General features: G+C 48.4%; 2 protein-coding genes across 15 annotated transcripts in view; one reads left to right on the top strand and one right to left on the bottom strand.

Annotated features, from left to right (window-relative positions):
* RP1L1 (RP1 like 1) overlaps positions 1-20,533 on the bottom strand; it is a 51,563-nt gene that overhangs the window by 30,457 nt on the left and 573 nt on the right. The window lies entirely within an intron of this gene.
* The window catches only part of CUNH8orf74 (chromosome unknown C8orf74 homolog), a 37,908-nt gene continuing 37,125 nt past the window's right edge, over positions 19,751-20,533 (top strand). Inside the window, exon 1 of the mRNA XM_032268395.1 lies at positions 19,751-19,939. Coding sequence (XP_032124286.1) covers positions 19,751-19,939 — 189 coding nt within the window. The remainder of the gene's footprint in view (positions 19,940-20,533) is intronic.

The following is a 20,533-nucleotide window of genomic DNA, read 5'->3' as shown; positions in this document are numbered from 1 at the left end:
GGACAGCTCCTGCAATTGCTATTATCCCTAGCATCACAGGGGCCCCCACACAGAACCCACCAGACCAGGGGACCCCCATCAACCTCCAGGCAGAGGAAATCCACCTGCAGCCATGATGACTCTTTCACCCAGTTTGAGTCTACCCAACCCCAACTGGGACTCCCTCTTCTCAAGGGACACCAAGAGTCATTGCCCCTCCAGTCTCCCGGAGACCTTTTTCACCAGGAATGAGAGGCCCATCTCCCTCAGAAATGCACCCTCCACAACCCTAGGAGAGTGCTGGGGCTTCTTAGTCACTTTTCCCCTGCAGTGCAACCTGGAAGTGTATAGAAGTGTTTGTGAGCTTTGCTGCATTAACATGGGGCTAATCATCATAAATGCATAGAGCAATGAAGCCAGGGAGGAAACAGGCAGAGTCTCGGGACTCGGGTGACATGGTCTTCATCTGATTCTGCCACTGGCCAGGGCATGTCCTTGAGGAAGTCACTTTATCTCCCTGGGACTTTCCCCTCTGAAAAGTGGGGGAGGAAATGGAGAGTCAGGTGCCCTCCGGTTGACCCCTCAGCCTCTGTGGCCCTTGATTCTGTCTCCTTCTCTAAGAGTGGGCCCTTGCGGGCATCCAGAAATGCCCCCCCAGGCTAATCTCTGGTCTTCTTCACCCTATCATGCCAGCTTACTTTCAGCCCACCCCAGAGATCCAACGCCTCATGCACTTTCTGCTCTCTAGGGTGTCCTGAAGGAATATAGCCAATGTAATTCAGGTTGTATAAGATCGATCCATTCCTCCACTCTGCAAATCCCTATTGAATACCTACTAAGCCTGGGCATGGTCAGGAAAGACCGGGTAAGTTCTTTACTCTGTTATTCTCCAGGGGACTGTGGAATTGAGAAAGGGAGGAGTCTTTGATCTACACAATGCCAAGAGCCTCCATGTTCTCTGCTCTTTTCTTTCCTTCCCTCCTGGCACAGAGCTACTGACAGCCAGGAAAGTAAGTTGTAAGAGCAGTGAATGTTTGTGGAGACAGTGGAGGATGTGGGAAGCTTTTGTACCATTCTTGCAACTTTTCAGTACATTTGGAACTAATCCAAGATAAACGTAAGTTACTTAGAGAGCACAGAGCATGGGGACTCACGATCAGCGGAAGGCCATCAGGTGGGTTTCTTGGAGCCAGCATACACTAGGAGACCCCCCAGGTCAGGCTGTGGCATCAACCCAGGGACAAAACCATCCCCAACTGAAGAGGCCAGCATAGGCCCAAGAGCACTGGGAGCTGGGTAGGGACACGTGTCTGGCTCCCTGCCACAAATCCCATCATTCAGCAGCTCTGCTGACCACCTGCCTTATGCAAGATACTAAAATGGTATTTTGGTGTTGATGAGTGGCTTCACCTCTCCTGACTTCAGTTTCCTCATCTGTAAAATGACTTATTTGAACTCAACAATGCTTATGGGTCTTGTCATCGCTCAGACTTTCTGAGTGTATAACAAGAGTTCCAGGACACCCAATATCTTGGTCTTAAAGAAGGATGCTGGGGGCATCTGGGGCCAGAGACTCTTGCTTTGTCCAGCATGAAGATGTCAACATGAGGCAAAGGGAAGAGGAGGCGGTCTGCAGGCAGCCAGATCCCTCATCATCCCTGGGCTAGCCTCTGGCAGCTGTGAGCTCTTGGAGGAATGAATCAACCTCCCTGAGCCTGGTCACTATCCTCTGTAAAATGGAGACATTGCATCTGCCCTGTGGGGCTGTAGTGGGATTGGCTGAGCTTTGCCTGCGCAGTTGAGACCTCACCTTCTTCCCTTCCCCCTTGAATGGCATCCCAGGCCCCGGCCTGACCACCAAGAGGACTCTCCTTCACAACGGCCTCCTCCGGCCTCCTCGGATGAAAGGCGTGGGGGCAACAGGAAGGACTGTTGTTTTAACTGCTCTCAGCTTCCTCCTTTTGTCTCAGTCACGATAAACAAGCCTATTCCCCCAAGCCACAGCTGCTAATCCAGCTGCAGGAGGGCAGCGGTCAAGCAATCAGACAGGCTCTTCGCTGGGATTAAGTAACTCCCAGCCCGGCCTGAGCCCTCCCCCGTCCCGCAGCAGGGCAGAACCGGCTCCCTTCTGGCTATCAGCTGCTGGTCACCTGGATGAAGCTGGCGCAACCAGGACTGTGGCCAGTCTGTCCACATAGCTCCCTGACACAACTCCCAGGCCTGGCCCAGCCTTAGAACCTTCCCTGCCCTGAGGCCATGATGGCAGGGCCCTATGTGGGGCCACCCTGCAGTGTACAAAGCATCCTCACTCACTCTTCCAGTGGGCTTGCAGTACACTTGCGAGGGAGAGAGGCAGGCTGAGATTTAGAGAAAAAGAATGCGAGGGCCACTCAGGGCTGAGCTTTCCCGATTAGGCCTCCAGACTCAAACTCAATGCTCACAGCAAGGCTGCCTCTCCCCATGTCGTCGGAGGCATCCGCTCCACAGTCCCCAGCCTGCCGGTTTTGGCCACGGAATTCACAGAAGGGCAGGCTCCTCTCGCCCCAGAGCACAGCACGGGATTTCCTCCAGTATTTACCAAATGCACCACAATTAAGCCAATTAGGCAAAAAGACTTAATGAGAACTTGCTGTGTGATGTCATGTAGGGGCCAGAAAACTCCTCTAAGCCTTTTTTGGCATTAAATGAAGGAATAAACATAGCAATCAAAAAAACATAGTTAAAAGCCAGGCACGGTGGCATGTGCCTAAAGTCCCAGCTACTCTGGAGGCTGCGGTGAGAGGATCACTTGAGCTCAGCAGTTCAAGTGTAGCCATTTTATATATACATATAAAATGAAGAAACCTCCCCATTTATAGTCACTTGATCTACTTGATATATATTGGACATTCCAGATAATTATAGCTCAGCTGAGTTTTCCTGCAAAGAAAGAGTTAACGTAGCTGTTATTTGTGGTAACTTATCTCCTTCATAAGAGTTTATTTCCCTAGGTTGGTTGAGACAGGAGGGGAAAGAGAGGGGGGAAGTAGGAAGAGAGAGAGGAAAAATGGATTAGTTTCAAGATCAAAAGATGCTCAGAGATCTGAAAGGAAACACAAACTCCAGGGGTGGGGGATTTTCAGGACTCTGTATCCTCCTGATAAGGAGCTAGTTCTTGGGACAGCCCCACCCTCCTGCCTGCAGCCCCAGGGCTGGGTCCCTTTGCAATAAGAACAGGGGATGGTGCCCACCCCAGAAGCTGGTGGCCTGAGAGGCCAGAGCAGCTCAGAAGGCACAGCCACTGATCCCAGGAAGCGTGCCTTCAGTCCACGGTGGGAAGGAACAATTGGGAACACCTGCTTTGTTTATACTTTGTCAGGCTTAATACAATATTTTGTTAGTTTCAGGTAGGGCTTACATCAGTTACACACGTGAACACAAAAATATCGGGTAAGCTTGCCCATGCAAATGAAACGTACATTCAAACACATGTCCATGTATCCACAGGCACCTATGTTTCCCACCGAGGTCTGGTCGAGTAAAAGAGTTTGGGTAGCCTTGATGATAAAAGTACAAATGGAAGCATGAAATAGAAACTTCTCCTGAATGCTGGGGATTCAAGGAGGAATTTGAGATGTTTCATGTCTGTCTCAAAAAAAAAAATCAAAGGAAGAATCGCAATAATTCCCTTGATTATTTTTTCCCCACAAAACTAGATACAAATGTCTACTTGAATTGTTTGAGGTTTGGAATTGTTGGGACTAGGGCTGAGGACAAACAAGGGGGCTCTCCAGATGGAGGGACACAGCGGATCATTGAGAAGCTACAGCTGGGCGGTGGGACCCACGTTCCTGCCTCTGCTCCCTGACAGAGCAAGCAAGCAAGGGCCCGTGGTGGCTCACACCTGGAACCCAGCACTTTGGGAGGTGGAAGCCAACACATCACTTGAGTTTGAGACCAGAAATTTGAGACCCACATGGACAATGCAGTGAAACCCCGTCTCTACTAAAAAATAAAAATTAGCTAGGCATGGTGGTGCATGTCTGTAATCTCAGCTGCTTGGGAGGCTGAGGCAGGGGAATCACTTGAACCTGGAAGGCAGAGTTTGCAGTGAGCCGAGATCACACCCTGCACTCCAGCCCGAGCAACAGAGGAGACTCTTGTCTCAAAAAAAAAAAAAAAAAAAAAAAAAGAGCAAGCATTGCCTCCGTGGAGACTTTCGCTTGCCTCAGTGGGAAAGACTCATGCATCAGAGAGAGAAAGAGCTGGGACAGGCAAGCAGCATACAACCAAGGAATCTTCCCATGCGGTTCTGTCCTCTGTGTGTTAACCTCTTTCACCTCTTTTCCTTTGCTTTTTGCTGATGGTTTGAATTTGCTTATTTAGAGATAGGGTCTTGCTCAGGCTGGAGTGCAGTGACACGATTATAGCTGACTGCAGCCTCAAACTCCTGGGCTCAACTGATTCTTCTGTCTCAGCCTCCTGATAGCTGGGACTACAGGTGCACACCACCATACCCGGCTAATTTTTGTAATTTTTGTAGAGATGGGGGACTCATTATGTTGTCCAAGCTGGTCTTGAACTCCTGACCTTGAGCAGTCCTCTTGCCTCAGCCTCCCAGAGCACTGGAATTACAGGTGTGAGCCACTGTGCCTGGCCAGTTTAAATTTGCCAAATAAACCATGTTATTGGAGAATCTTATTGCGAGCCTTTCTCTTTCATGACCTCAGGGAAAGCTTGACCAAACTGTACATAAACTACCTTTACTTCAAGGAATCCCCACACAACAAATTTGAAAAACGAATGCCGTTTTACTTGGCAAAGATGAAATGAAAAGTATTTCCAGAGGAAAGGACAAAGTTCCTGCATTATCTCCCTCTTTTCAGGGGATAGTATTGATAGAATGTTATATGAGATGTATTTATTTATTAAACACATTTTAATACAATATATGCAATTTATTTATTGTATTTACGGGATTCTGAATGGTCAGGATTTCTGTCTGTTTGCCTTTTAGTTCTACTTTGTTTTAAAAACAAAACTGAAAAATAAAGGTGTCTCAGAATGACACCCATCATAGGAAAGAAAATATGAAAACTGGCTGGAAGATTTAAGGGTGAGGTTGATAATGGCCTTACATTGGGTCAAGGAGTAAAGCTGCGTGATCCAAATGGTGTCATTTGTTCCTCTGTCTCAGCAATGATGCTATTCTGACAGTGAGGCCTCATCTACCTCACAGAGTTGGAGAATGAACCATTTTACATAAGTGAATTTCCCAGGCAGGTCACAGAATACTTCAAAAAAAAAAAAAAAAAGATCAAGATTATTTTATATGCTGAAAATATTCTAATTTTGTTTTTTAATACTCTGTGACCAAGCATGGTGGCTCATGCCTGTAATCCCAGCACTTTGGAAGGGTGAGACAGGTGGATCACTTGAAGCCAAGAGTTCGCGACCAGCCTGGCCAATGTGGTGGCCCCTACTAAAAATACAAAAATTAGTCAGGCATGGTGGTGGGTGCCTGTAATCTGTTACTATAGAGGCTGAGGCAGGAGAATCACTTGAACCCAGGAGGTGGAGATTGCTGTGAGCCAAAATCATGCCACTGCACTCCAGGCTAGGTGACAGAGTGAGACTCCATCTCAAAATAATAATAATAATTATTATTATCTGTAAGATGTAGGAAAGAGATTGTGTGGTAATATTTTATGCTATAGTATTCCAAGATTGTCTGTATATTTTTTTCAAGACAGACTCTGTCACCCAGGCTGGAGTACAATGGCACAAACACAGCTCATGGCAGCCTTGACCTCCCAGGCTCAGGCGATCCTCCCACCTCAGCCTCCTGAGTAGCTGGGACTACAAGTGCACACCACCATGCCTAGCTAATTTTTGTATTTTTTATAGCAATGAGGTTTTTCCATGTTGCCCTGGCAGGTTGCGAACTCCTGGGTTCAAGCAATCCTCTCGCTTCAGCCTCCCAACTAGCTGGGACTACAGGCATATTGTCACCATGTCTGGCTAAACAACATTAACCCATAAAATAAAATGCATTTTTCATGCATTGCATGGCAGTTGCAGTGCCACGGCTCATCCCATCCTGAGCCATGTTCTTCTATGTTCTTTACATGTTTTCTTGTCCCTCACAGTTAGTTGGAGCCATATGAGAAGTTCTTGCCAGTGAAATGTGAACAGACATGACATGTGTCACTACCATGCTGCCGCAGTAATAGCAGAGCCCAAATCCTAGAGCAGCTTGGATCCTGGAGTCACCATCTACAGGACAGCAGCCCCTGGGGGTTGTCTGGACTGACAGTGACCTTGTATCAATGAGAAATAAACATGTTGGACTAAGCCACTGAGATATGGGGGTCATTTGTCACAGCAGCATAACCTTGCCTATCCACGCAGATGTACATACAAACATGAAAACAAAAATGAAATACACATTTTAAAAACATGTGAGAAAAGAACACTCCAGAGTTTTCACAGGGCTATTTTTAGACAATGGCACCTATAGGTTACAAAAATGGCTTTTAACCTGTTTGCATATTTTCAACTTTATCATAATGTAATATGGACCATATGATTGAGCACTTGCACTCTTGGACATTTATCCTGGAGAAACGAAAAGTTCAGTTCACACAAAAACCTATACAAAATATTCACAGCAGCTTTTACGCCAAACACTGCACTCAGATATCCTTCAAAGAATGAAGACTTATGCAAACCGGCACGTTCACACCATGGAATGCTCCCATTCAACACTGAAAAGAAAGGAACTATTGATACAGACAACAAATGGAACCCAAATGTTTACCTACCCTGTGACAATCTGCATAACATTCTCAAAATGACAACATTACAGAAATGGAGAATAGACTAACAGTTGCCAGGGTTAAGGAGGGGTGGAGCTAGGAAGGAAGTAGGTGTGGCTATAAAGGCAGCAGAAGGCATCCCTGTGGTGATGGACATACCATGTCTCTTGACCAGATCAATGTCAATGTCTTGGTGATCATATTGTATTATAGTTTTACAAGATGTTACCATTGGGGGGAACTGGGTGAAGGCTACAGATGATCCCTCTGTGTTATCTCTCACACAGTGCCACGGCTCATCCCATCATGGGCCATGTTCCTTTATGTTCTTTGCATGTTTTCTTGTCCCTCACAGTTAGATGGAGCCACATGAGAGGTTAAATCTATAATAAATTATCTCAAAATGAAACTTTTAATTTTTTTCAGGGAGGTTTTTAAAAAGTCGAAAGAGTGACAGAGATGTATGGTAAAGACTGCTAATATTTACTCTCCTTGTTTTCTTACTCACTGAATTCCTATGTTGGGGGACTGCAATATGTACTGTTAATAAAACTACTGTCCCAAATTCCTTTCCAGATGAGGATGGCCAATAATTTTTAAGCAGATGTCATATGGAAGAGCTTCTAGGAAACCTCTTGAAAGGTTGCTAAAACCCTTTCTCCCTTGCTCCTTGCATCTTCCAGATGCCTGGAACACGCATGCGATGGCTGGGGCTATAATGCCATTTTGTGACCACAGTGAAACCTAGTACTAAAGATAAAAGACAAAAGGGGTTCAGATGCCAATGATCAAACAGACATCATGGCGGCCCTGGAATGCCTCTCTGAGTTTCTCATTAAGTCCCTCAAGTTTGATTTTCCATTAAATACAATCAAATCCAATCCTACTTGGTACACCATATAATTCACCACATTGCTCTCTGCCTCATCTCCCCCTGCCCATTCCGACTCCCCACAGAGCAAAGGAAATGTGCTGGCCCAGGTTTTAGTTGCAGTTAAGGGTAATAAGTAAGTCCGCAGAATCAAAAGAGCGGAGAGTGTCTGGATTTATTCACATTAGAAAGCTCTGAAGAAACTTAAAAAATAATAATGATTAGGAAGTTGAAAGTGAAGGAAGAGAGGAAAGAACAATGAATAGCACCAGCTAAGATCATAAGATTTTAAGTGTTTAGAAAAATTTTGGAGGGAAAAGATAGGTGAAGAATAGCTGTTGGATGTTTTGCTACGGAATTACCTCCTTGGGGCCTCTTAGGAAAGTTTCAGTAAAGATTTGGGTTAAAATATTTTTTCAGGCCAGGCATGGTGGCTCACACCTGTAATCCCAGCACTTTGGGAGGCCAAGGCAGGAAGATTGCTTGATCCCGGGAGTTTGAGACCAGCTTGGGCAACATGGCAAGACCCTGTCTCTACAAAAAATGCAAACGTTAGGCGGGTGTGGTGGCATCCACCTGTAGTCCCAGCTACTCAGGAGGCCGAGGTGGGAGGATGGTTTGAGCCTGGGAGGTCGAGGCTGTGGTGAGCCATGATCACACTACTGCACTCCAGCCTGGGTGACAGAGTGAGACCTTGTCTACAAAAAAAGTTGGTTTTTTTGTTTGTTTGTTTTAGTATCAGAAAGGAGTCTCTTTGATTCTGACTGCAGGCTGAGATGTGGCTGGTGCACGGTCAGTCTCAGTGTTAGTTCTTCCCCTCCTGGGACCTCTCCTAATCCAGCGTCTGCCATGGGATAGCCAATCTCCTGTGAACTACCTAAAGATTCAGGGATTGGGGATGAGAGATACACTCTCAGCTTCTAAGAAAGGAGAGAAAAGCATTTAAGGTAATGTACTGGAAAAGAAAAAAAACAGCTGTCTTTCCATCTGGTTCTTTTGCCAAGTAGCAAAGAGTCTGGGAAAAGCTGGAATGTGGTCTTTCCTGCCTAGGAAATGAAAGCCAATCCCTGTACCAGGAAAGAGAAGATCCTGGTGCTGCCAACAACCTAATGTGGGCGCTGGAAAAACACTGTCGCCTTGCCTGGGGCCTCGCTGGCTACCTCTCACCTGGGCAGGTGGTGGTACAGGGCAGAGCATCCAGTTCCAGGAACATGTCGATAGAGCCGTGGAAATTCAGAGAATGGAAGCAACCAGGGTGTTACCAGAAAATGATCTGCAGGACCAGGGCAATCAAACTGGCTGCAGTCTCTATCAAGTGGGCAGACACGGCCAGGCTGGTGGAAGGAGGTTGGGAGGTAGTCAGAGGAGAAGCAGAACCTTCCTGCGTCTGTCATCATGGGATTGTATTGCTATGGGAGTGGTTTGGGAGGTGAAGAAGGCTACATCGGGTTTCAAGAGCATCTAGCCCAATTCTGCCTGCCTCGAAAGCTTGCGCTCTGCCCCCTGCCATCTTAACCGACCGGGCCCCAAGCTCAGTTCAGGAACAGGACAACTGGTATCACAGGGTTACTCCTTCAGGACTGGGGCTGAATGACCAACATGGTGGTCTCACTAAGCAGTAAGGACTCAGGGATGTCACATCACACCTCCAGATTTTCTTTTCCCAAAAAAAAAAAAAAAGAGGAGGCTAGACAAGGCAGTCCCTAGAGAATTTGCCCATCCTGAAATTCTATGACCCTAGAGGAAGGCTTCCAGGGCACAGCAGCCCCAGCTGAGCTTCTGGGATGGTCTATCCATGCCTGGCCCTGACTGTTGAAGGTTCACACCAGGCCACACAGGTGTTAGTCCCTCCAGCCCTTAGCTGTGCAGAGAATTGTGAGAGCTGAGAATTAATGGTTCAAGGTGATGCTGGACAGAGCCCCAGGAACCCATTCTTCCCTTCTCTAGTTTTGGCTAATTCATTTGCCTCTCTGGACCTCAGCTTTTTAATCCCTTTCCATCAACAAAACCAGAGCAAAACCCCTGCCTCTTCACAGGCTTTCCCTGGCAGTGGCTGCTATTGTTTTTCAGTGAAGCTGGCACTGGGAGGAGCTCTGAAGTCAAAGCCACAGCTCTTGCGGGGCCACCCAGGAACGCAGCTGGGGCCCGCCCTGCAGACAGGCCATTTAACTCCCTTTTAATGTATATATATGTGTATATGTATGTGTGTGTATATATCTATATTGAGACGGAGTTTTGCTTTTGTTGCCCAGGCCAGAGTGCAATGGCATGATCTCAGCTCATTGCAACCTCAGCATCCCGAGTTCAAGCGGTTCTCCTGCCTCAGCCTCCCAAGTAGCTGGGATTATAGGCATGTGCCTCCATGCCTGGCTAATTTTGTATTTTTAGTAGCCTTTTTAATACATTTCTGATGCTTCCTATGGGGGGTCTAATGTACAGCCAGGGTTAAGAACCACATTTTACAACTCTGCACAAGTCCAGGGGCTATTACTAGTAACAGTGGAAAATTCAGCCATGTAATTTACTTTGTACAACACTAACTGCCAGTGTGACTGATCTTTAGCACTAATGACCATTTATTTTAACATTGTTTGACACAACTTCAGTGACCCCACTCACTGACCTCTTAAGTTTCTTTAACGGAGGACTGACTCCACATGGTGTTTCATGCCTCTAATTTCAGCACTTTGGGAGGCTAAGGCAGGAGGGTCACTTGAGGCCAGGAGTTTTGAGACCAGTCCAAGCAACATAGTTAGGTCCCTTCTCTACAAAAAATAAAAACATCAGCTGGGCGTGGTGGTGCACTCCTGTAGTCCCAGCTACTGGGGAGGCCGAGACAGGAGGATCACCTGAACCCAGGAGGTTGCAGCTTCAGTGAGCTATGTTCACCCCACTGCACTATAGCCTGGGCTACAGAGTGAGACCCTGTCTCAAAAACAATTTCTATAATGTTTCAAAGTTTGGAGGGAATGAGGGACACATAAGGAAACGGTAAAAATTTAATTTTTATGGCTCCCTTCTAAATTAGTGGTTTCCAAACATCAGTCTTCAACACCGAATAGATCCTAATCACCGAAGCTTCAGTCCGCATCACAGATGTCCAAAGTCACCTTAAAAAGCACGTCCAGCCCTCGGAGGGAGGATGGGAAGTCTGTCAGCAAGCAACCCATGTGACTTGAAAGCACAGCCAAGCTGCAGAATCACTACCATGGCACTATCCTGCCAGAAGTAAAGACCTCTGGGAAGGGAAGGAGTCACGAGGCCGTGAGCATTGGGCTTCCCTGGGCCTCCAGGTCCTCAACCAAGCAAAGGGACACCTGCAAGTGATGGCACTGTGCAAGCGAGTCCAGCCCTCCAGAGTCGATTAGGCCAGGTGGAAGGACACGCTCACCCATCGGCCACCAGGGACCTCTAAGCCCTGAACCAGGCTCCACGGGGCATGACCAGCATGGCTCTGGAGGCTGGGAGCACCTGCCACACCTGGGCTTTCTCCTCCTCCTCCTTGTCTGGGCCCCCAACAGAAAGCCTTATCCCTTCAACCCCACACAGGCAGCCCTGCCCTCTCCATTCCTCCCCTCAGCAAGGGTAGACTGAGCCTCCCGCTGGTCACCAAGAGAACAAGGTAGAAGCCCTCCCTGCACCTCTAAGCTTAGAGTCTAGGCTGGGGACCGGCAAGGACCAGGGTGCACGGGGCAGGGCAGAGGGTGCTGCAGGACCCACAGGAGGGCATCGCCCATGAGGCTGCTGAGGGCCCACTGTGCCGAGGACCTCCATCCCCAGGCCAACTTCATCACCACACACCCCAGAGGAAGATGCTATTCTATCCCCCATTTTGTGGTGGAGGACATGGAGGCCCAGAGGTTTAAACTATCTAGAGTCATGAGTGCTAGGAAGGGAGCTGGGATTTCAACCCAGAAGCAGACACAGGGCTGGTTTTCTCAATCGCTGGGAGCCTTGTATGCTCTACTAAGATTCTGCTTTTCATTTAGGAGCTGTGAAAGGATTTTCCCCTTTATCAGAGCCCATGAGAGGAGGGAGCCCGAGAAGAGGTGACACAGGCCCTAGAAACACCCAGGGAATTCCCAGTCCCCAGTGTGGGCTCCAGATGGGGCAGAAGAGAACACAGCCCCTAGGAAGTAGTATGGGTGGAGGGGACAGAGCCAGCCCCCATGAAGTCCAGGGCCCAGGCAGGGCCTCTCTTGCCCACACCCATGGTTGGCATACAAGCACTGAGGACAGCTGTAAACCAGCTCAGCCATCTACTAGCTACGTGACTTTAGCCCACTGACTTATCTGCTCCTCGCTGTCCTTACAAAACAAGGATAATACTGCTTTCCCTGGAGAGGCTATGAAGATCACAGTGAAGATTAAACAAAGATGGGTATTAAAAGCCTATTGTGTGTCCCCAGCTCTTAGGCCCTTGCAGTCACTTTTCTCAAATGCCACCCCCGCCCTCAGCTGTCAGCTTCCTTAGAGGGTCGCTCCAGCGGAAGAAAGCCTCGCCCAAGGCCCAACCCCTGGCAAGGCAGTGCATGACCAACCGAGATCCAGGAGGGGCTGGAAAGGCCACCCAGCCCCATCCGGCCCCCAGGCTGGGGCAGCAGGAAAGAGCTGTCCCGCCTCAGAGCTCCCTGTAAAAGTGGCTGCGTCTCCACCAAGGCGCCACGGCAGCCCAGCTTCTCCCCCACTGAGGCGCCATGGCAGCCCAACTTCTTCCCCTTCCAGACTGCTCTGGGGCCTCCCAGCAACAGAGACTGTGACAAGACAACAAAGGACACCTCCTAATGAATGTCTGCCCTCAGACCTCCTTCCCCACACAGGCAGCCCTGCCCTCTCCATTCCTCCCCTCGGCAGGGGTAGACTGAGCCTCCCGCTGGTCACCAAGAGAACAAGATAGAAGCCCTCCCTGCACTTCCAAGCTTAGAGTCTAGGCTGGGGACAGGCAAGGACCAGGCTGTGCTGGGAAGGGCAGAGGGTGCTGCAGGACCCACAGGAGGGCATCGCCCATGAGGCTACTGAGAGCCCGCTGAGCTGAGGACCTCCATCCCCAGGCCAACTTCGTCACCACACACCCCAGAGGGAGATGCTATTCTATCTCCATTTTATCATGGAGGACGTGGAGGCTCAGAGGTTTAAACTACCTAGAGTCATGAGCCCTAGGGAGGGAGCTGGGAGCATATTTGTGACAGCTGAGCCTGCTATGGTTGTCGCTGCTACTGTCTGGGTTCTCATGTATTTAATCGTGGTAAACTACACATAACAACACTGAGCATCTCAGCCATGTTTAAGTGCACAGTCCAGCGGCATTCAGTACATTTACTATTATGCAGCTGTCACCCCCATTCATCTCCAAAACTCTTTCCATCACCCCAGCTGAAGCCCTGGACCCACTGCACACCCGATCCTCATTTCCCCTCTCCCCAGCCCCGGGCAGTCACAGTTCTGCTTTCTGGCTCTGTAAATCTGACTCCTCTGGGCACTTTATAGAAGCAGAATCGTGCAGTATTTGTCCTTTTGTGACTGGCTTATTTCTCTTGGCATAATGTCTCCAACATTTCACCATGTTGCAGCATGAGTCAGCATTTCCTTCCTTTTTAAGGCTGAATAATATTCCACTTCATGTATATGCCAGCGTTTTGTGTATCCATTCACTCACTGATGAATCCATGGATTATCTCTACCTGCTGGCTATAGTGAATGATGCTGCCGTGAACAAGCTGTACGAAGGGCTTTTCAAGACCCTGTTTTCAATGCTTCTGGGTATACACCTAGAAGAGGAATTGCTGGACCCTATCACAATCGTACGTTTAACGTTTTGGAGGAGCATCCATTCTGATGTCCACAGCGCTGCACCATTTTATATTCCTACCATGTGCACAGGAAATCCAGTTTCTCCACAGCCTCACCAGCATTTGTTATTTTCTGTGTTTTTTCCCTAATTGTGTCCATTCTAATGGCTGCTATTGTTTTTCAGTTTAGATTCCCAGTCCCCTCCCAGAGCTGCTCTGTTTTTAAAGTCTCCTAGGCCAGTCTGACACACAGATAGGCTTGAAACCCTGCTCTGAAATCCAGCAGTTGCAGCATTTGTTCCAGCCCAGATCCGTTATACGTTTCCAAGCTTTTAAAATAAACATCACGAGAAACAGTGGAGCAGGTCTGAGAATACACCATCCAAGGCCCTAGGTTCTCTGTCTCCTTCGAAGTGGCCCCCACGTCTTTGCCAGTAAAATGGGAGCTTCCAACTGAGAAGTAATGAGATCCATTTGGCTCTGCCATTCTCTGACTCATATGGGTTTAAGACCCTGACAGGGGCCGGGCACAATGGCTCACACCTGTGATCCCAGCACTTTGGGAGGCTGAGGCGGGTGGATCACCTGAGGTCAGGAGTTTGGGACCAGCCTGGCCAACATGATGAAACCCCGTCTCTACTAAAATATATATATATATATATATATATATAAAATAGGTAGGCGTGGTGGTGGGTGCCTGTAATCCCAACTACTCGGGAGGCTGAGGCAAGAGAACTGCTTGAACCCAGAAGGTGGAGGTTGCAGTGAGCTGAGATCATGCCACTACACTCCAGCCTGGGCAATAAAAGTGAAATTCAGTTGCAGCGTGGGGGGTGAAGGACCCTGATGGGGAACTTAGAAAAATCTCTTTTGCTGGGAAATCACTTTGGTTGACAGACACTATACACCCAGGGAAATCAGACACAATGTTTTCCCTTCTCAGCATTCAACCTCCTCTACCCTGCACATGCCAACCCTAGAGAAACCCCTAATGGTCTCATCCTCACAGCTTTCCCACAATGCTTCATGGGAGCTGCGAGGAGGCTTCAGAGCCAAAGATATCTGCTCCAGAGGCAGGAGGGGCCCGGGCAGTGAGGGTGCAGGCCCTCCCCTCCCAGCCCTACTTTCGTACAGAGCTGCAGGGCCATGCCTGAGCCCAAACAAGAACCTGCTCTGTGGAATAAAAGCCTCGTAGGGGTTTTCCCTGCCTTAGAAAATTCCTGGACCTACCACTCCAGTGAATTTGCAGAGCTCTCACAGACGACAAAGCGTGAGAGTCAAACAACCCACAGACACGACTTTCTTCCAGCAAAACTGATTCTACTCTCAAATCCCTCTTCATTCTCCTCCTCCTCACCTGCTGACCAAACTCTAGTACTCATGGCCAGTAGAGTTTCTTTCTTAAGCACTCCGGCAGCTGTCAGGAGCCTACTCTAGGGACTAGGACTATGTCAGGTTTAGGAGAAAACACAGCACATAATAGCAATGCATCAGTCTTCATTTGTGAATCCTCAGGATCAAGGGCCTTGCCTGAGAAGTACCCGTGGGCAGCTGAGTCCCGCTGGCTGTGGTCTCACTCTGACCCGCTGGCCCACGGTTTGCCCCAACCAGGACAGGAGGCAGCTTGATGGTCGGTTGCTGTCCCTGGATCCCAGAGAGCCCAGTGTTCTCTTGGGAAGGCTCATAAATACATATTTTAAAAGCTTCTGGCCAGGTACGGTGGCTCATGCCTGTACTTCTAGTACTTTGAGAGACCAAGGCAGGTGGATCACCTGAGACCAGGAGTTCTAGACCAGCCTGGCCAACATGACAAAACCCCATCTCTACTAAAAATACAAAAAAATTAGCCACTGTGGTGGCACGCACCTGTAATCCCAGCTACTTGGGAAACTGAGGCAGGAGAATTGCTCGAACCTGGGAGGTGGAGGTTGCAGTGAGCCGAGACTGCGCCATTGCACTCCAGCCTGGATGACAGACTAAGACTCCTTCTCAAAAAAAAAAAAAAAAAAAAGGAAAAAAGAAAAAAGCTTCTGGAGATTCTGCTGGAGCCCCTTTCTGTCCATGCTTCCAGCTTCAGAACAACACACAGGATTACAGATATGCAAGCAATTCCCTTATGCCCGTGATTCTTCCTGGAAAGAGATAGTGGATGTGGCCGATACTGTTGGCTGCCTCCTCTGTTTTCAGCCACCCCTGCACCATCACTTGTTTGCTGCCACAGGCCTGATTGGGTGGCCTGGAGTTGGTAGGACCCTCCCAGCCACAGGGGTTGAATATGAGCTGTCCTAAGTCAATTATGCAATCCCAGTTCCCTCATTGTGAGGCAGGTGATCCAAACTCGGCCAATGAGAGGATTCTGAGAAAGTGTTTTCACCCATCAAAAGAGACGCAAATTTGAGACTTATCTCTTCCTGCTTCTAGGGATGTGTGTATGGAATGCTCAGTGCTGCTGCAGCCACCATGTGATCATGAGGAGAAGGCCAAGAGAATCCCAGAGAATCTACTCACGAAGCCAATGAACTTATCAGCCCCAAACTTCCCTGCCTCTGGACTTCTTTTTAGACAGGAAAACAAACCCCACATTTTTAAAGCCACTTTTAGCTGGGAACTTTGTTTCTGGCAGGCAGAAGCATCCTAGCTGGATACAGTCCCCCAGAAAACAGCTTTGACCAAAGGGGCCAACAAGACACAGAACAGCATCAGCCATGGTGTTACACGCAAACGTGCATTACCCACATCTGTGATAATGAGCTGCCAAGTGACCAAGGATGGCACCCAGGATGGACCCATTGGCCATTCTATCACATTGGGGATGAGGAAACTGAGGCTCAGGAAGTCATAAAAGCAAGACACAGTAGTTATTTTTTTTTTCTTTTTAATTGAGGGAGAGTCTCTCCCTGCCACCTAGGCTGGAGTACGGCGGTGCAATCTTGGCTCACTGCCAACCTCTGCCATCCAAGGTAATTATTCTTGTGCCTCAACCTCCCCAGTAGCTGGGAATACAGGTAGATGGCACTACAACTAGCTAATTTTTTTGTATTTTTAGTACAGATGAGGTTTTACCATGTTGGCCAGGCTGTTATCAAACTCCTGACCTCAGGTGATCCACCCTCTTCAGCCTCCCAGAGTGCTGGGATTACAGGCGTAAGCCACCGCGCCCAGCTGACTCCATAGTTCTTTACACTTCACAAAGTGCTTTTATGTAGATTATGTCACTTAATCTTTATAAAAATTACCATTATTATCCCCATTTTATAGGTGAGCAAGTGAAAGCTGAAGGGAAACATTAAGCCGCTAATAGCTATGTGTTTTATGGTTTGCAAGGTGCTCTGGGATAATTTGTCTAATGATTACCTTGAGATCTAGTCTGTAAAGGCTGATAAATCAGGAAGCAGGCTCAGAAGGGGCAACTGATTCTACCAAGCTCCACTAAACTCCAGGGCTGCTCTTTCCATACAAGAGGTTCTCACAGTCTAAGTCTTGGACCTGCAGCCTCAGCCTGGCCTGGGATCTTCTTAGAAATGCAAATTATCTGGGGGTGGAGCCCAGGAATGTGTGTTTACCAAAACCTCCAGGTGATTCTGCTCACACTGACATCTGAGGAGCACTGCAGTGCATTCTCTGTGGTTTGTCTAAAACGGTCTTGACAGGTGAATCAGGATATCAGGGGTTTTGGTCAAGGACCAAGTGCTCTTTCTAGCACAGCAAATTGATGCTAAGTTGAAAAAGAGCATGGATCCCAACCACGGAGATAAAAGCTATGCTCAGAGCTATTGCTCCATGACTGTAAAATCCCAAGGCATATAGTACACAGTCAGCACTGCTATCAATGACAGACCTCACCGACGACAGTGACCCCATGAGATAATCATGGCGCTGCCTATACAGGTGTGCCATTTAAAAAAAATTTTTTTTTTTTTTTTGAGATGGAGTCTTGCTCTGTCACCCAGGCTGGAGCACAATGGCGTGATCTTGGTTCACTGTAACCTCCGCCTCCTGGGTTCGAGCAATTCTCCTGCCTCAAGCTCCTGAGTGGCTAGGATTAGAGGTGCATGCCACCACACCTGGCTTATTATTATTGTTGTTGTATTTTTAGTAGAGACAGATTTCACCATGTTGGTCAGGCGGCTCTCAAACTCCTGACTTTGTGATCTGCCCACCTCGGCCTCCCAAAGTACTGGGATTACAGGTGTGAGCCACTGTGCCTGGCCAAATCTTTCATGCTGCATCTTTACTCTCTTTTCCATCTTTAGAAACACAAATACTTCACATGGTGCTGCAGTTGCCTATAGAATTCAGTACAGTACCATCCTGTACAGGTTTGTAGCCGTGGAGCAGAAAGCTACAGCATAGGGCCTGAGTGTGTAGTAGACAACACCATCCAGTCTTGTGCAAGTACACTCTATGATGTTTGCACAAAACAATGACATAACTGTCTAACAACACAATTCTCAGAATGCATGCATTCCCATCATGAAGCCACATATGGCTCCACTATAAATAAAAGACTATCATTCAGGGTTGAAGGAAATTATTTTAGGATCAATAAGCTGGGACAGTAACATGATACACATCACAGAGTGGACTCACAGAACTTAGAGCCCCAGCTAATAGTAAAGCTGACAATAGAGATATCCATCCAGAAGCGTTGGGGACCTCTTCAGAAACTGATCCATCATGAGTTCTGGAGAGAAAGGGGATTATACATGTAGATCTCCCACTATGCACCAGACACTTGACGGATGCAGTATCATTTAACTCAAATATTCCTTCCTGCCGGGTATAAGCCCCACAGTATCTTAAAGAATTCAGAGTTTAGAAAGCTTCAATGACTTGCTCAAGGTTCACATAGCCAGTGAGTGGTGAAATCACCCTTTGAAAGTGAAAGTATGGTTTTCTCCAATTTCTAAATGCTTTTGGTTACTTCATTTTACAATTCATCCTTCTGTATTGAAGAAAAAAAAAAAACTTTCAAAGCAGCCCACATCTGAACACCAAGGTTCCATCTGCAGCCTGAGGGTGGCCAGCTCCCCACTCTGAGCCCACATCCCCCTGCTTCCCTATCTCCTCCCGGCCTCCATGCCTGCCCTCCCTGGAGGTCACCATGCTCACTTTTCTATCACAGTGCCTAGCAGAGCTCTGAACAGCGCAGGTGCCCAGCTAATGTTACCTAAGGTATTTCCAGAGGAAGGTTTAGGTCTCTGGGGATTGATGACATCCCGGTGGGTGCCTCAGGCCACTGTTGGATAAATGAACTCCTGGTCTGAGGCAGGGTGAAAACTCTTTTTGTTCCTCTATGGTTGGATTGTATCAGCCTGGCACCTCCAGAAAGCCACAGAGTGGTTGCTCAAGAGATATTGTTGACAGATTGATTTACTGACTAATTTATGTGACATACTTATCCAATGACACAGGTCTCTTGGAGGGAGTTCAGAGGAAAGTAACCAAGATGATTAAAGGATTGGAAAATGTCTTTTACAGGGAAAGGTTGCAGGAACGGGTTATTTAACTTGGAGCTGGGAAAGCTGTTGAACACTGCATGCACAGGCCATCGATCTGGAAGGAACTGAAGGCTTGTTTAGTCCAACCCCCGTGATTTTCACCTAAGAGATCAAAACCCAGGAGCAGAGGAGCAGAATACCATTTCGCCAGGCCCGGTGGGTCTACGCTTTGTGACTGCAGGTCCACAGATCCCTCCATAACACCGGGTGTCTCCCTCCAACACACACACACAACCCCAACCCATGCAGCACACGCGCGCACACACACACAATTATGTGTGTACACACTTGTGCACTCATCATGCACACTCATGTGCACACCCACGCACATAAACACAAACATCCCCCACATATGCATCACATGTGCACACACACCTATACACACATGCACACTCGTGCGCGCACACACACACACACACACACACATATCCAAACACCTCCCACACAGGCATCACATATGCATATACACACACCTGTACACAGGTGCACATTCATGTCCACACACACCTCCTACATATGCATCACACATGCACACACCTGTACACAGGTGCACATTCATGTCCACACACACCTCCCACACATGTATCACACATGCATACACACACCTGTACATACATGCACACTCAAGTGCACACCTGCACACATATACACATATACATTAAGCACAGAGGTGCGAAAAATGGCCACCAGCTCGTCTTGTTCCCCCCGCCCATTAGAAGAGAGCAGCAGGCCTGTCTGAGGTCAATATTATCTGTAAGAGGATTTCTGGAAGATGTTTATATAACCAAGAGGGTAAACAAAGAATGATGCGGAATGCGCAACTCAAAGATGTGTTCTCGCCATCTGAAATGTGTTTCTGGGCTGTGGACCTCTCCGAGGGAGCGAGCCCTGGTGCCCTACCGGGACCTCCTCCAAGGTGCACCCCAAGGCAGTGTCTTTGTCCCTTTTCCCTTTCCTGTGCAGCAGCTGGGGAGGGAGCCTGGGGCAGGGGATGAGTGGGCTGTGAGGCGTGGCCCATGGGGAAGTACAGAGCTGAGGCACAGGACAGTCACCCACAGCCACGCTGGACCTGGTCTGAGGGGCCCAGTCTGGACCATGGATCTCTGCTCATTTGCTGTTGGAACCTTTATCTCGCCTAAGCCTCAGTTTCTCCACCAGAAAACCAGACAGATCGGCACTTGCCCAGCTGCCGGGGGTGTTATGATCATGAAAAGAGAGGCTCCAGTTTGATTTTGTGGCCCTTCCAAGGCTTCATCTCTCTGGGCCTCAGTCTCTTCTGCAGAAATGGGCCCAGGATGCCAGGGAAACTCAATGACCAGCCTAGAGAATATTCAATGACCTCTTTCATAGGGACCCTCTGTGCCCCTTCCTTGTCACTCTATTTGCCCTGGGTCTTCAGAGGCTGCTTGAAGTCTAGGTCTCCTAAGAAGCAAATCGGACCCCTCCCCAGAATCCTCTCCCACCCCAGCTGACCTCACCTAGCAGGAGTCGAGGGGTAGCTGGCCCCCTTCTCCTTCCTCTCCAAGGGCCCCAGGAGGGTCCTGGGGAGGGATTTCTCCCTCTCTGGCTCCAGCGACTGCATTGCTCACCCTCCAT

This window comes from Sapajus apella, unplaced genomic scaffold (assembly GCF_009761245.1).
Source record: "Sapajus apella isolate SASKATOON/1434 unplaced genomic scaffold, GSC_monkey_1.0 scaffold180, whole genome shotgun sequence".
In the NCBI taxonomy this organism is placed as follows: Eukaryota; Metazoa; Chordata; class Mammalia; order Primates; family Cebidae; genus Sapajus; species Sapajus apella.
Note: the sequence above shows the minus strand (reverse complement) of the source record. Positions and strands in the feature narration are given on the sequence as shown.